This window comes from Taurulus bubalis, assembly GCF_910589615.1.
Source record: "Taurulus bubalis genome assembly, chromosome: 16".
Classification (NCBI taxonomy): domain Eukaryota; kingdom Metazoa; phylum Chordata; class Actinopteri; order Perciformes; family Cottidae; genus Taurulus; species Taurulus bubalis.
The window spans coordinates 10,853,304-10,869,345 of NC_136604.1; the positions used below are offsets into that span (position 1 = coordinate 10,853,304).

Below are 16,042 nucleotides of genomic sequence, written 5' to 3' on the forward strand. Positions count from 1 at the left end.
CAAACCTGTCAATGGGCCGGCTGTCACCTCCCTCCTGTGGTGCCCCGACTGTGATTGATAACTCCATCTCTCCATCCCTCCTTTTTTCTGTGGTTCACTTCCAGCTGGTCTGGACAGAAAGGCACACGGATACATGGATGGATGGCAGCGAAATTTGATCATTAATTTTCTAAAGACATCAGGGCGCTATGATAGCTGATGTACAAGTGTGTCTCTCCCAACTTTGCATGCCTCGTTTGGATATTAGAGAATATAAAACAAAAGGATATATGCACTGACAATACATTGTAAGTTTACACAACAGGATGATGTTGCCCCTTTATGTTTAAACTACAGAAATAGGATCTCCAGCTCAACCTGTTCAGAAATCGGCAGCTAAATATCTTTAATTTTACAAGATCTGCTGACACTATAGCAATCTCACTTACTTACACACTTACTCACTCACACGCATTGGAGAGAAAGAAATGAGAAACTCCTGGCAGCACTGAAAGTGGGCCATGAAAACACCATGGAAGAGAGAGGAGTGGATATTCTTAGAAATGCATACAGGGGAAATATAAGTGGAAGAAAGGAGCAGTGGGGAATGTAGTCATGGAGCGAGAGAGAGAGTCCTATACAGAATTAGATTTTACACAATGGATTGTTACATGTGCTGATCCAGCTGTAAAGCTCTTTGCACTGAGGGAGAGGGTGACCATGTTTCTTTCCACAGCTGTAGCCAGTGGGCCAGACACCACTGTACCAAACCACTGATCTACAGCTGGAGGCCTCAAAGGCTTCACACACACCATGTACACATACATAGTCTCTCTGTCTTTCCCTCTCTGGTCAAAAATTTAATTATAGCGTTTAAGGGGAAAAAGGCTGTTTTTATGTGCCCTGATGGGATTATATTCCATCCCAATGACCCCGCCTCCAATCTCATACTGTCCAGCCATCTGCTCGCAGAAACCATGGAGCCATACCGTCTCTCCCTCATGTCATTTACTTTGTATTTACCCATTCTAAACTGTTGTTTATCTCGGGATGTAGTCATTTTGGTTTGCACATATCCTTTTTCTAAATTTCTGTCTTTGTGTTAACAGCAGTTTGAGCTGCAGTTTACAAAAGAGTACTAGATATGAAAGTATAGTAATCAAGACAGTTGATCAGTTCTCAAAGTGTGTGTGTGTGTGTGTGTGTGTGTGTGTGTGTTGTACTTTCTGATTATAGTATTGTATCTGTTTCGGGAAACGTGTTACTATCTTTAATACAGTATTTTGAACGTTGTGTTCAACATTCAGAGATCTTATCAAACAGGATTCTTTCAGAGATTTAAGCTCACCCTCCTCCCTTTCAGCGAAGATTCCTGTTTTCCAGAATATATCCATGATTGATCCAGAGCATTGTGATAAGGTTATTTATCTTTATACATCTAACTTGTACTCCCTCCCTCTCTCTCTCTCTCTCTTGCTGTTTCTCAGGTCTCTAAAGTGAACGGGCTGACGCGGGCGGGCTCGGCACAAGCTGTCAGTGGTGCCAAGAAGAGCCGCGACTTCCGACTGGCGTCCAAAACTGTGAAGAAATACACAGCCACCGTGTCCAAGGGCCACGTCACCTACACCAAAGCCAAACAGAGAGAACTGGGCAAAAAAACCAAACTCAGCAGCAGCAACAAACACAACAGCGCCGCCTCGGCAACATCGTCAGCGAACAATCACAATCAGCACAGCCAGCCAGCGGCCAGCAATGGGCTGGCTAACTCAGGAAAAGCAGCGGCTCCAGCCCACCACAGCAATGCAAAAACCCGCAAACAGGTGCTACTTTCCAATGGGCTGCACAATGTGGCTGCCGTCGCCCGCCTCAACGGCAGGCTAAATGGGCAGCGGTACAACACCGTGGCCAAGGAGGACGGGCAGAGACAGTGCCAGCAAGGGGAGTGCCCAGGTCGAGAGGGACTGCGTTACTCCAAGCGGCGTCTGGAGGTGGTCCTCAATTCTGTGGGGACGGGGGTTGTTGAGCAAAAAGCCAAAACCACTGGCATTGAGGCCAAGAAGGCCAAGCTTCAACCCACACCTCTGGAGACACGCAGCAGCAGCAAGAAGGCGGCCTATCAAGAGAGAGCTGCCACACAAACCAACACCCCTACCACTCCAGTTTCTAACGGACATGAATCAGACGCACCCCCTTCTCCCAAACAAACTCCACCTGTTACCCCACCTCTTACTCATCCTCCTCCTCAACAAACCCCGCCTCCTAATACACCAGCAGCCAATGCGGAGCCGGTGAACCAGCGACCCAAGCGGGCGTCGGCCGGCAAGCTGATGTTGATTCGACAAGCACAGCAGCAGCAGAGCAGGTCTCATGGTCGCAACTCCTCTTCTTCCTCCCCTTCATCAGGCCCGAATCACCCACAGAACCCCAGTCGTGCCAACACTACCTCAGACCCCCAACAAACCTCTGTGTGTTCCTCCAACGCCTCCTCTCTGCTTGCTTCCACCAACAACTCCGGGCAGCTCAAACCAGCAGCTTTCCGGCTTGCTGACCGAGACAAGGAGTGGGAGCGTGAGAAAGAGATGGCCCGCCAGAAGGAGCGCGAGCAAGAGAAGGAGTGGGAGCGCCAGCGGAGCAGGCCAGATGGGTGGGCGGCTCTGGGCGACGCCCCCGTCTTCCGGCCGGTTCCGCGGGAGTTCCAGGACCCCCTGGTGTACTTGGATGCGGTGAGGGAACCGGCCGAGGTGGCTGGAATGTGCCGCGTGGTCCCACCAACAGACTGGAGGCCAGAGTGCAAGCTGAGCGAGGAGATGCGTTTTGTTACACAGGTGCAGAGGGTCCACATGCTGAGCCGGCGCTGGGGCCCCAACGTGCAGCGGCTGGCCTGCATTCGCAAGCACCTCAAATCTCAGGGCATTACCATGGATGAGCCGCCTGTCATTGGTAAGCGAGCCATACAGGGGGAGACACATATGTATACATGAATGCCACAGAAGACAATTTAGTCTACAAAACTCATTCCTGAATTGATTGAATTAACTCCACAATGAGCCACAGGTTTCTTCCTGCAGGCTGCCACAGAGGACCAGAGCCATCGATTTTACGAGAGTGTATTAGACCCAGATACCCCGTTCCAAACTGAGGCCTCCTCTCAGCCCTGTCTACACTTGTGGCTGTTTCTCTTCTCACAGCTTGATGACTGTAGGCGATAAGAAAAGGATAAACTAAATACAGTATATAAAAAGAAGATAATGCATGATTTTAAATAAAAAGAAAAGGTATTTTACCTTCCCGGTATCCTTTTGAAACAGTATTTTGTCACATGTGCTATGACTATAGCAGCCAGTGAGCAGGAAGCACAAAGGTCGCCGTTTCCATTGGTGTTAGTGGCATTTGGCCTTATTATATCTTCCCGTTTATAGATGACAATAACAATGTGGAACAACTTGACGAGGGGCCTGACGGGCCATAAAAACTCCAGATTGTCTGGTCACCTTCCATTTCCCACAATGACATCAGCATTTTATGAGCCTTTAAACAACCCAGTTAAGACAGAAAACTGTAGGTGAGAGTTTTCTGTTCCCTATGCATACGTGGTTGTTGAATTTTATTAGTTTTGCGCTAGTTCATGTTGGGCATGTGCTATGCAGCGTTTGTTGCTTTTATATACAGCTGTATTCATTTTAGCCCGGTTGGTATGCGGCGGCTAGCCAGAGAGACCTGGCAGCCTGTAAGCCACAGAGGAGTATAGCCAGGATACTCTGGTTCCAAATGATTTCCTTTACTGCACCCAGCAGATCAGTTTTACATTAACAGAATTTGTGTCTCTGTTTGGCACAATGACGGTTCAGATGATTCTGAAAGGTGATGGGTCAATTGGCAGTTTAAAATAAAATGAACTGGGATGGAAGAAAAGATATGTTGTGCCAAAGGAGCAGATGCTCAAAGATGGCAGTCTTGCTGATTTTAATTTCTTTCTTTTTTTTTAAACTTTCTTTCTTTTTTTTAAACTTTAAGGAAAAACTGTCAACTTCTATTTTTTTACACACAGCTTTGTGAGGTGACAATTGTTTCACTTTTGTTACATTGTAATGTTACTGTGAGGCGCATGGAGTCCTGCATCAACCTCACAATTTGTATGACCACTCACTGTTAGCTCACTCTTCATTTTTCCCTTCTGCTCCATGCAGGTGGCTGTGAAGTGGACCTGTCACGTTTTTTCCAGCTCATCAATGACATGGGCGGCATGCAGCAGGTGATGGACCTGAAGAAGTGGACCAAGCTAGCCGACCTCCTGCGCATCCCTAAGTCAGCGCAGGACCGCCTGGCCAAGCTGCAGGAGGCGTATCTCCAGTACATCCTCTCCTATGACTCGCTCAGCGCTGAGGAGCGCCTCAGACTGCAGGCCGAAGTGCTGCAGGAGAAAAAGAACCTGGAGTCACGCCGGGGCCCTCTGGAGGGCCTCTCGGACTCCTCCGCACCTAGTGCACTGGTGCTGCCACGCTACGAGCCCAAGAATGGGCTAGTAGGTGGAATAGTGGGAGGGGCGACAGGGAACCACCGCACCAATGGAGTGTATCATCGTCTGAAGGAGCTGGAGGCTCAGGTAAAAGCGGGCCGGCGTCGGCTCTTCGCTCAGGAAAAACAAGGCAAAGAGGACAGGCAGCATGGAGAAGAGCCGCCGCCGCAGCCGCAGCAGCAGCCGCAGCAGCAGCCGCAGCAGCAGCCGCAGCAACAGCAGCAGGAGGAGGACAGGGGCGTTCTCAGTGACCAGCACAAATGTATTAACAAGGTGAGCATCTAACTTTATTTCAATTAGATGGCAGATTTTAAGTCACGTGATGTTCTATACTAAGAGCCAACTATTATAGTTTGACTTTGTTTATTAGTATGTTGGCATCCATTATCAGGTTTGTTTTGGTCCTTTTAATCGAATTAGATGATGATACCTGATGATGCATGCCTTAACTCAAATCATAAACAATATGAACATTGTTTTGGTTTTATGTTAGATTCCAGTCTTCAAATGCCTCATTGCTCAGCCAGATGTTGGCATCTCACAACTATCTGAATCCAGACTAATGTTACACATGAAGTGCAAACAGCCTACACTTTTCAAATTATCACCACTTAAATCTGAGCGTTTTGATATCACTGTGCCGGTTCTAAAGTAACAACATATGCCCCCTATCTGCATATCTTTTTTATTAAGTGTCCTTGGTAACATTGTCCTGCTGTTAGCTGTTTTAGATTGTGGTTTAGAAAACAAACATTAGCGGTTTGCCCAATTGTATGTGTAAAAGTGTCATGTAGCTGCATTGTTAAGATGTATTGTTGTGAGATCGATGGACAGTACCCTGCACCTCTTATGGTTTTGCAAAAATATTTCTGTGCGTGTGGTAAGGTGGTCAGTAGGCTTGTGTATGCACTCGCACACAATATGTTTTCCCACCTCCCCTGCCTGCTAGCAGCTGTGTTGATTCTGGCTGGCTGAAATGTAGGTCAGAGGCAGAGGCAGCTCTCAAACCAGCCCTTCCCCTCACCCCCAGCCCCGCCCCCTCAAAGAACCCCGCCTTCCCCAGCTCTTTAATCCAGCCCCCCCATGGCTGCTCTCCTTCAGCCCATGCCCTTGCTCTTAGCTATTTATCCAAATCTCCTGTCTTTCTCTATCATGCCCAGTCCTCTCACCGATCCCTCTGCCAAGCCCCTGCATCCCAAACGCAGTGCAAAGGGAAGCAGTTTTTTATGTTTGTGTAGAAATCCACATGTGTAGACACATACCAGACTTCACAATTCACAACAAAACTGTGCATGTTTTGTTGATGCAATATTTACTTGCAAAGAGTTTGTGGGCAAATTTTGTTGTCATTCCAAGGTATCTTGATGGTTTGAATCATTCATTATTTCTGTAAGATACTTTAGTCTCAAACTGCACAATGCCCCCCAAACTTAAATGTGGAGCCCATTTGATTGGTTCCCCCTCCCTTTGGTAAGTAAATCCCTCTATATGACCTCCCTCTGAAAAACTGAGATATTGTCAACAGACTCGACCAAGTATGTTCTGTAGCCTTCAGAATTGTGTAGATGTTTAATGTAGTGACATGTGGCTCCATCCTGACAGGACATGCTTGTCTAAATATGACCCATCACTTTTCTCCACAGCTCAGATTTGTATGCATTTTTCATCATGAGTGGCCCCCAACAGGAGGTTATATTTCATTTTTCTATCAAGAGAACAAAGTGCATGTCAATGGTATAATTAACTCCAATTACACCAGGAAAGGCCGGGATAAGTGCTGCTTCTGACTCGCCTGAAGAAAGTGTTGCTTACTGCGTCACGTCTGTACTTTATTTAACTGCATTATTTTACAACCCTGCAGCTTTTGTAAAAATAGAAATTGTAACGAGGTCAGTTAGATTTTTTTTTATTTATCTGGATCCCTAAGAAGGAAAAAGAAAGAGAAATTGTCACTGTGAGGATGAGGAATCTGCAGGGTCATCTTTCAGCAGATTCCGTCTGTATCAAAGCCCAGACCCGGCAGATTTACGGTCACCTTCAAAGCTTCTCTGTAGCAGGAATGTCCATGGAAGAGAGGGTCAAAACCATGGGAAATATATCTGTGGCTTGTAGAGGAGGCGCAGAGGTGGAGCCATATAGAGACACATGTACAGTTCATACACTTGTCTGTGCACGACATTATTGGATCATAATGCTTTCCCTCAGATTTCTTTTTTTACTCGTTTTTTTGACTCGCTACACATGTAGCGAAACTTGTAGTTCATTGATGTCCAGCAATGTTTTCTTTGCTCATAATTTATTCATGCTCCACTCCCAATATTCTTTTTTTAGCATGACAGAAGACACATAAATATGTGGAGTGAAGTCTGGAGTTTTTCTTTCCCCCTCTTCCCCTCAGATTCCTGTCTTATGCTGTGACTCATAATGTTTAATGTTCCTTTGTTGCAGGGGAAATCGGTGTCTTTGACTAACTTCTTCAGGATAGCCCGGAACACCATGACCATGTGCTTTAACAAGGAACCAGGGGCTGCTGAGGTTGAGGTGAGCGTGCTCACATCTCGTCCAGAATGTAAACTACATCGTCTAAACAGACAATCCACAGGACTCGCTGTCAAGCATTTTATTGCAACAATGTTCTTCAAGTAAATGGTTCCAATAAAGACTGCTGACAGTGAATTCTGTGGATTATCTACATGGCTAAATAAGGGCTACAAAAGGATTTTTATTATTGAGTCATCAATTGGTTGATTAGTCGGCTCCCAGGGCCCATGATGAAGTCATCAAAGGACTTGTTTTGTCTGACCAACTGTCCAAAGTCCCCAAAGGAGTTAGAAAACCCACTAATAATCACATTTGGGAAGGAAGAACCCCTGTACTATACTGTGTCTTTTTTTATGACTCTTTGAAGGCATCCTGTCGTGTGACATTGTTATGAATGATACTATGAGTTTTTCTGACTTTTCATGCCATAATATTGTATGATATTTTAGGGGTTTTAATGCGGGAGTGGTTGAACTTATTCAAATTTGGTGGTCAAAGGTCACTGCGACTTCACAAAACACAGTTCTGACCATAAGTCAAGAATTCATATGCTATTTATGACAATTTCACAAAAATATCTAATATGATAAAAATTATTAAATTATGGATATAAACCACAACATGACTGATTGGTGGATGCATACAAATGCTAGGTGGTAACTGTAGTTTATTGAGTATGATGACATACTATAGCTTCTAGTGGTATGTCTTTTTTTTCCTAATGGAACATTTAGTCACTTTCAGAGGACGTTTATGTTTTTATTCATGTGAACCTCATTCAAAATGGTATTATTCTGCTTTTACCTAAAGCTCAGCTGAAACCTGTACCTTGCTTTCTGCATTCTCCCACTGATTGTCTTTCCTTCCTTTTCCGTTCCTGCAGGAAGAGTACTGGAGGATTGTGGAGCAGAGAGACAGTCATGTGGCAGTGCATTGTGGGAAGGTGGACACTAGCACACATGGCAGTGGATTCCCCACAGGAAAGTCAGAGCCATTTTCAAAGTAAGCAGCTCATTACACCACGCTCACTTAAGAGTTCGCACAGAATATTTTGCCTGTGTTGCAAGACTGTCGTCCTGACCTATTAACCGAAAAGCCATAGGTATTAATCTCAGATGGTGAATCAGAGAGAAACACTGTCCGCTTCCTCAAGGTGCTTTAGCCATCTTGTCTCCTTGGTATCCCTGGAAAATAATGTAGAAATTATCTTTTCCTCAGACATGGATGGAACCTCACTGTCCTTCCCAATAACTCCGGATCCATTCTGAGGCATCTGGGTGCTGTGCCTGGTAAGGAACTGTAAAGGCATTTCTCTACAGCATTGAGGCTCAATAGCAAGCTTAAACAAAGCCTAATTATCTGTGAACTACTCCAGAAAATGCATTTATAGGGCAAATATGAATGCCAGTGTCATTGTGCAATTTGCAGTTAGTAATAATAACCTATGCTCTTGTTTATTTCTCTTTCAACCCCTAGGGGTGACCATTCCCTGGCTTAACATTGGCATGGTCTTTTCTACCTCATGCTGGTCTCGAGACCAAAATCGCCTTCCATTTATTGATTACTTACACACTGGTGCTGATTGCATTTGGTAAGTATTCACTGGGCTCTTTTCCATCATCACTAATAAAGAGTACACATGATCCCATAAAGTTCCCGTAAAGGACCATTAGGATAAGTAACAGTATCACTGAGTGCAAAGTCTCCTATCTGTGGACAATCTTTTGCAGTTGGAGGAGATTCAACTGATCCTTAATGTGGTGGATTCTTTAGTATGAATCTGTCCCTGTGTGTTGATGTCTTTGTGTGTCTCTCCCACAGGTATTCTGTCCCTGCTGAGGAGAAAGCTAAGCTGGACAAGGTGGTCCATACACTGCTTCAGGCCAATGGCACCCCAGGACTAGAAATGCTGGAGAAGAACATCATGGTCAGTGCTTTCTGAATTTTCTATCGCCACTTAGTTCCCAAAAATATACAGTTTCAGAAATGTAACACTATTCTTGGTCCTCCAGCTCTCTCCAGAGGTGCTGTGCCACGAAGGCATCAAGGTTTACCGGACGGTCCAGCGGAGTGGCCAGTTTGTGGTCTGCTACCCCGGTGCCTTTGTCTCTAAAGTGTGCTGTGGCTACAGCGTGTCAGAGACGGTGCACTTTGCCACACCGCACTGGATGAACCTGGGTTACCAGGCCTCAAAGGTCAGCATAGGAATCTGGGAGGGCAGATCGGTGCATGGGCTATGTTACATTAATAATGGCACATAACTTATGTATATGTGGAAAATAAAATGTGCCACAAGGGATGAAGATTATTATTATTTATAAATACAAGATCAAAAGCCTGTGTATTCAAGATTGTACATAATGTATTTGGTTCATTTAGCTTTTTGTTGTAATGCCTCACAACACTGCCCTCCTGTGGCAGTGGCAGTTAATGCTCTTAGTCGTGTAGAGTTGATTGAAACCATAATTCATAATTGAACTTAGAAACTAGAGTTTGATTCTCTGAATAGCCAGCGTGTTGAACTTTGAAGAGTAATTGCAACTGTAAGTCTCCCGTGGGGTGCATTTAGATTTTTTTGTGATCATGAGCATGCCTTAGGACCATTGGACCTCATTATTGCAGTAATGGAGGAAAATAAAATGTTCCTTACTGTCACTATTATGGAATTATGGTGCAGGAAGTACATTTACCATAGGCATTACTATCAAATTTGTAGCCACAGCAAAGATTGCTCTCGAGGGTAATATAACATTCATGCGGCGTGCTGTATTGTGGTGCTCTGCCTGCAACCTGTTCTTCCAAGTGTTTCATATTTGTTACAGACATTATTAACATTGTTGTTATAAATGACCAGTGTTTTTATGTTGAACCATAAAGAAATAACTCATCAAAAGCAGTCTGTTTGTAATTTTAATGAGAATCATAATGTTTAATGTGTTCCGATGTTGTGTGCAGGACCTGAAATGCCGGCGTATAGCCAAACCCTTTTCCATGGAGAAGCTACTGTACCAGATCGCTACAGCCGAGTCCAAGAGGGACAATGGCCTCCTCCTCACCACCATCTCCGCTCTACTCAAAGACCTCAGGTAGGATACAGCAAGTATACACACATTTACACATATATACGCAAATACTACTACTATTCTCAACTGTAGATTTTTATCTGCAAGAAAAAACTATAATATTCACATCCTTTTATTTATTTTTTTATCCACAACTAATGAGGCAATCAAATGTTGCATTAGGGTATATTCATGCTGTATTTCCTATTTCTTTGTGTGTTATTTGATTTTTTTATAACTACTATCCACTGCAAACACATTTATTTTATTAGAGGATGTCCCACTCCTCATATTTTCCCAGAACAATGAATTTCATCCAACGTAATGCAACATGTTTTCTTGTCCAATAGGAACATAGAGATGCGCCAACGACAGGAACTTTACAAGGCAGGTTTGCTCTCCTCTGCCCGCTACGGCACCCATGACGGCAACCTGGGCCCCGGGGAAGGACGCAAAAAGCCCCGTGGGAAATGGCCGGCACTGGAGTCCTCAGAGAGACGCTGCCAGATCTGTCAGCATCTCTGCTACCTGTCCATGGTGAGAGCAGAGGGTTTAACGAGTGATGGTTATGAGACATGGGGACTTGTTTTCTAAAATGCTTTAACTCTAGTAGTTTTGATGTGCTTTGGCATTTTTAACTTGTTATTAGTTATCTATTCCTGTAATCAAAAGTATTGCAGGAGTTTTTCAGTCTGCATTGTTTTGCATTACACCTTCCAAAAACAGTTTATAAAGTACTTACTAACTATGACCTGCTATACATAAAAACGTCCCTATTTATTTGCACATGGCAAGACTTCTTTTTCTTTGGCTTTTTATGGCCTAATATTTTAAAAGTGTCTCAACCAAATGATGACGTTTGACAATGTTATGATATCAACTTCAATGCCACGATATTGTAATAAATGCAACTTGTTTCATTCATAAGAGACTTGTGATTTGAGTGTGTGGTTCCCACTGTAATGTCTCTGTTTGGGTTTCCGTCTGCGCAGGTGGTTCAGGAGACTGATAACGTGGTCTTCTGTCTGGAGTGTGCCCTGCGCTATGTGGAGAAGCACAAGTCCTGCAGAGGCCTTAAGATGATGTACCGATACGATGAGGTGAGCTGTGCTTCAGTTCGCTCTCCGTCCAGATGGGGGAGACATCAGCTAGATTTACGCTGCTCCAGGAAGTAGCTTATTTAGCAGTATTTAGCAGTGTTTATGATGTAATTTCTGATGAACCAAAGATGTTAGAGAAGGTCATTTATAAATTAGAAAAAATGCAAATGGTTACTTTTTTTAAATGTGTATTTTTTTCTGTGCCTTCTAATTAGGAGCAAATCAACAGTTTGGTGAACCAGGTGTGTGGCCGGGCCATGTTAAAGAACGGAGGAGGCGGTGTTGGTGGAGGAGTTGTCACTGCAGTAGGGGGGGACCCCTGCCATGGCCTAAGCCCCGCCAAAGCATCGCCAGCCAAGCGAGGACCCCGAAAGCGCGCCACCGTGGAGGTGTCCCTGGCACGCCTGTCCTCCAGCCACATACCCAAGGCTGCTGCTGTGTCCTGAGGAGGACGCCACGGCGTTACCATCCGGTGTGCTCGGCCCACGTCGGGCCCGACCCTCCCAAACTCCCCTGTTTTGTTTTACATTAAGCAGGATCACTATCAATCCCTCCTCCACCACTCAATATTTAAGATTGATTGTTTTTTAGCTTTGAAAATCCTCTCACCTGACCGAAGTCCTCCCTCCAAAAAATATTCACCTCCTCCCTTAGTATGACAGGCTTGTTTACAAAAAAAGAAGGAAAAAAGAAAAGAAAAGAAAAGCAAGATGTCTTTTTTGCACTAGTGTGAAAGAAGAATTTGTTTTTTTCCTGGATGATTTTAGAATCCCACTGTCCCTCTTTAAGTCTTCTTTTACAACATTACAAGCATTAAGCGTAACATTCACAAGAAAACTTGATGGGTCCTGTTAAACCTTTTACCTCCACCCTCCCTTAACTGCAGTGGGTTACATTTGTTACCTTCTCCTTGCATCACTCTTTCCTGCCCTCGTCTCGCCCCCTGAGACTGAACCCCATTCCTTCTCATCATGCATCACTCAACTGTGAACGTGGGACAAATGAAAAGGCGGCCTTTTTTTTCCTCTCCAGTTTTGTGAAATGAAAATGACATCAAGTAGTTACCCAAAGTTTCTCTCTGTCCTTGATTTGAGGAAGAGGAGTCCTTTTATAATTATTTGATTATTTCTTGGTGCAGCTCCTGCATTGTTTTTTTAAAGGGGGGTTAGTGACGCAAGGTAAAAACTTGAAAGATAACGATGTTGGTTTATTGTTGGTTGGCTATGTTTTTTCAAGTTCTATTTTAAATTTTAGCTTTGTTTTTTGCAAGAAGTCTTCTGTGTATTTTCTTTTCTTCGTCATTGTCGATGTTTCTGTTTGTTGGTGGATGTGAGAGGGGCAGAGCTACAGCTGCTTGACCTGTGAAAGGTCACCGCTCACCTCACTTCCTGGTAGTATGGAGGGGTCCCTCCTTCGCTAGCAAGTGAAAACTGTGCCTGATCCATAGCGAGGAGATCCATTTTATTGGTGCTGTTGGTTATAATTACTGTATAACACAAAAATAAAAAATCTGGGGGTTAGCACATGCTATCTACTAACAGCTAGCTCACGCTCCCCCAACCCACAGGGCAGAAAGGCTTTCAGGCGTTTCTGGTTCTAGATGTGCAATCGTGTTAACATTCCATTCTTCCAGTCCTCTTGTTTCATCTGTAACAGTAAACATTAATTATTATATTATATTATTATTTTGTGTTTTTTACTTTTGTTGGTCTGACGTGTTATCTCAAGTAGAGCCACTAGTCAAAGAGTGTAAAATGTGAAATATCAAATCCAAGTTTTGTTTTTTGTATTTTTTAAATTGTCCTTTTTTTGGCTTTTTTCTTTTCTTTTCCAGATATATTACGAGTGATTTTTAGAGAGAGGAAAAAGTCCAACACAAACAAAACATCAACTTTTTTTGTACATAATCCTGTAAATCTCTTTAAATACCTGCGCCTTGTTCTGGGGTTAAGGAATAAAGAAAGGAAGGAAGGAATAGAGAAGAGAGAAAACGTTCCAGAGGAGAGTGGTTGATGAAGAAAAAGCCTTACATTTCCCTTTCTTCATCCGTGTGAGTTTGACGCTTACAGAGTTGCTCTGGTTAAACGTGTATACAAATTTTAAGTGCTGCTTATATCACTAAGAAAGAAGATATTGAGTAGCCAACGACTGCCCCCCCCCCCCCTCTCCCCAACCTAGTTTTGTTTGTTTAGCTTTACTTTTTTAAAGAAAAGGGAAAAAGATATGTTCACAAAAAAATGGGTTTTTACATTTTCATTACTGAAAATTCAACAAAAATGTAGTAGCTACTCATGTTGCACTGAGCTTGCCAGTGGTGACTGTCAAGGAAAAATCCTATAATCCAGTTTGTTGGTTGTCGTCCCTCGCAGAAGACTGAACTGTTTTAGGACTATTTAATAAAATACCAAGTTGGGTGTTTTCAACATAAAAAGTGGTTGTCAAGTTTTTATGGCCTTACAATATTTTATTCTGATGGGATTTTTTTGTTTTTTTCAGTTCTTTTTTTCTGTTGGTTTCTTCCAATTTCTACAGTATAAACTACTTGCTCACAGTGGGGGCTCTGGTGACTTAATTTATTAGTGCCGCATCTCGGCCTTTCCCTCCACTCGGAAAGAGAGTCTCATGTTGGTTATATTGACAGTTTTTTACTTTTGCAGTTTGTACTTAAGGTTTAATAAAAACTTACCGACAATTCACTGTCATTTCTTTCCAACCTGCTTGTCTCTCTGTGTGCAAATGGTTTTAGTAGCATCTTTATTTAGAGTTCAAGTTCTTATCTGATGGCGCTAACATTTAAAAGCCATTGCACCAAAATTTCAAAATATTATTTTCACATACAGTAGTACTCTTGCAGTATTTCGCCTCAAGCTGAAATTTAGACTATTCAAAACAAGTAATTTGATGTCACCTTGGGCTCTAGGAACTATTAAAAAGACCAATCAATTATGAAAATAATTTAGTTGTTAAGCCACACAGATAATCCACAGACCATTGTTCCAATTTTAACGGGTGCCAGTGAGGCCTGTGGATTGTCTCAAGCAGTGTTTTTTTAAAGTGGGATCCTTGAGGGGTTCCAAAAAGAGAAATGTATAAAGATAATGAATGTTTTTTCTACATCATTAAGTAACACACTGTCAAAATGTATGACTATTATGGTCATGTGTTTAATACATTTTCCATCCATTAACTTCCGCTTATCCGGGGCCAGGGGGCCAGGCTTAGGCGGGTTTTCCAGACGTCTCCAGCAATGCTTTCTAGCTCCTCCTTGGGGACCCCAAGGTGTTCCTAATCCAGACGAGATCTCGCCAGCGTTTTCTGGATCTTCCCTGGGGCCTCTTACCAATTGGACGTGCCCGGAAAATCTTGAAAGGAAGTCGTCCAGGAAGCAGCCTGATCAGATGCACGAAGCACCTCAGTTGGCCCCTTTTGATGCGAAGGAGTAACGGCTCTACACTGAGCTCCCTCCGGATGCCAGGCTCCTCCAGGTGCTTCCAGGTCTGGAACCACCGGTCCATCTGACGCTCCATTTTGACCCCACTTGGAACAAGACGCTCTTGTTTGGGGTGGGGCAGTGAGTCACTCCCAAGCAAGATGGCCTCAGACTTGGCGGTGCGGACTCATCCTGACCGCGTCACACTCGGCTGCAGACTGCCCCAGTGCGTGCTGGATGTCACGTTCTGAAGGAGCCAACCAAACCACATCATCTGCAAAAAGCAAGGAGGCAATTCTGAGGTATCCCCAAACTGAACACACTCCCTTCTCCCCGGTTGCGCCTTGAAATCCTCTCTGTGAAAATCAGAGCATAGAGACGACCCTCTCGTTCCCCGTGGAAAAACTCCAACACAGCGGCTCATGAGCTCATCATTTATTCTCACTATAATTCCTTCACCCGGACCTGACCCCGGATAAGCGGCTGATAATGAATGGATGGATGGATAATTCTTTCCATTGGTAACACAGACAGAATGTATGATTATTTTGGTTATGGGTTTAATTTCTGGAATTAAACATTGAAAAGCAAAAAAAAAAAAGTGTGTTGTACAATTTAGAAGCTGATTGACAGGTGTAATATTCCTATAAGTCTTTTAAGAAAAACGTGGATAGTCACTTTGATTAAAATGGTAAATTTAGAAAATTATAAAGTTATCAATTTATGAGTTATAAACTCCTTAGTAGCTCCCAAAGTAGTTTTGTTATTGAAAGGATGGCCTCTGAGCAAGGCAATGGTTCAGAAAGATACATACGCGTCTTTTTCACATTGTTTCTTTATCTTTTATAAACAGATAAATACTTAGACGAAAACTAGAGACAAAAAAAAACTATCTTTGACTACACAAAGGCTGGTCTTTTATTTTAGCACCCACTGATGTTACACACTGATGTTTTAAGGGGCCATGCCCAACTGTCAGTGTGAAGAGAAAACAACCCAGAAAAGACAACATAACATAACTTTGTGTTGAACCACAGATTATGGTGAATTACATCCCTAGGGTTTGCTGTGGAGAGGAACATCTGGAATACTTTGCTACTGCAACCCAGCCCCGGATAAATGGGTGAGAACAGAGGGAGAGTTTAACTGTGGCTTCTGAAAACGAAACAACCCACTATTCTTCATTACCACCATCTAGCTCAATGTAAATGTATGACTCTATAATTGAAAGATATGACTAGATGAATGTGAGAAAATGTGTTGTTGTAATTTGGGTGAATTGACTCTTTTACAACAGAAACACACTAGAGTGAGGACCCATTATCTGGAGGCAAAAGAGGAACACAGGCCGTACCACGACATTATCAAGTTCCACAGCAAGCAGTAGAAGGTGTGGGATATGTTCTAGTAGTAC

General features: G+C 43.5%; 1 protein-coding gene across 1 annotated transcript in view; it reads left to right on the forward strand.

The window, feature by feature from the left end:
• The window catches only part of jarid2b (jumonji and AT-rich interaction domain containing 2b), a gene marked incomplete at its 5' end in the record, with an annotated part of 98,760 nt that extends 87,096 nt beyond the window's left edge, over positions 1-11,664 (forward strand). The window contains 12 exons of the mRNA XM_079232010.1: positions 1,467-2,919; positions 4,167-4,768; positions 6,944-7,036; positions 7,920-8,038; positions 8,255-8,325; positions 8,513-8,627; positions 8,858-8,963; positions 9,049-9,231; positions 9,992-10,122; positions 10,449-10,635; positions 11,091-11,198; positions 11,414-11,664. Of these exons, the coding sequence (XP_079088136.1) occupies positions 1,467-2,919; positions 4,167-4,768; positions 6,944-7,036; positions 7,920-8,038; positions 8,255-8,325; positions 8,513-8,627; positions 8,858-8,963; positions 9,049-9,231; positions 9,992-10,122; positions 10,449-10,635; positions 11,091-11,198; positions 11,414-11,644 (3,399 nt within the window). The 3' untranslated portion in view covers positions 11,645-11,664. The remainder of the gene's footprint in view (positions 1-1,466; positions 2,920-4,166; positions 4,769-6,943; positions 7,037-7,919; positions 8,039-8,254; positions 8,326-8,512; positions 8,628-8,857; positions 8,964-9,048; positions 9,232-9,991; positions 10,123-10,448; positions 10,636-11,090; positions 11,199-11,413) is intronic.
• Positions 11,665-16,042: the final 4,378 nt, after the last annotated feature.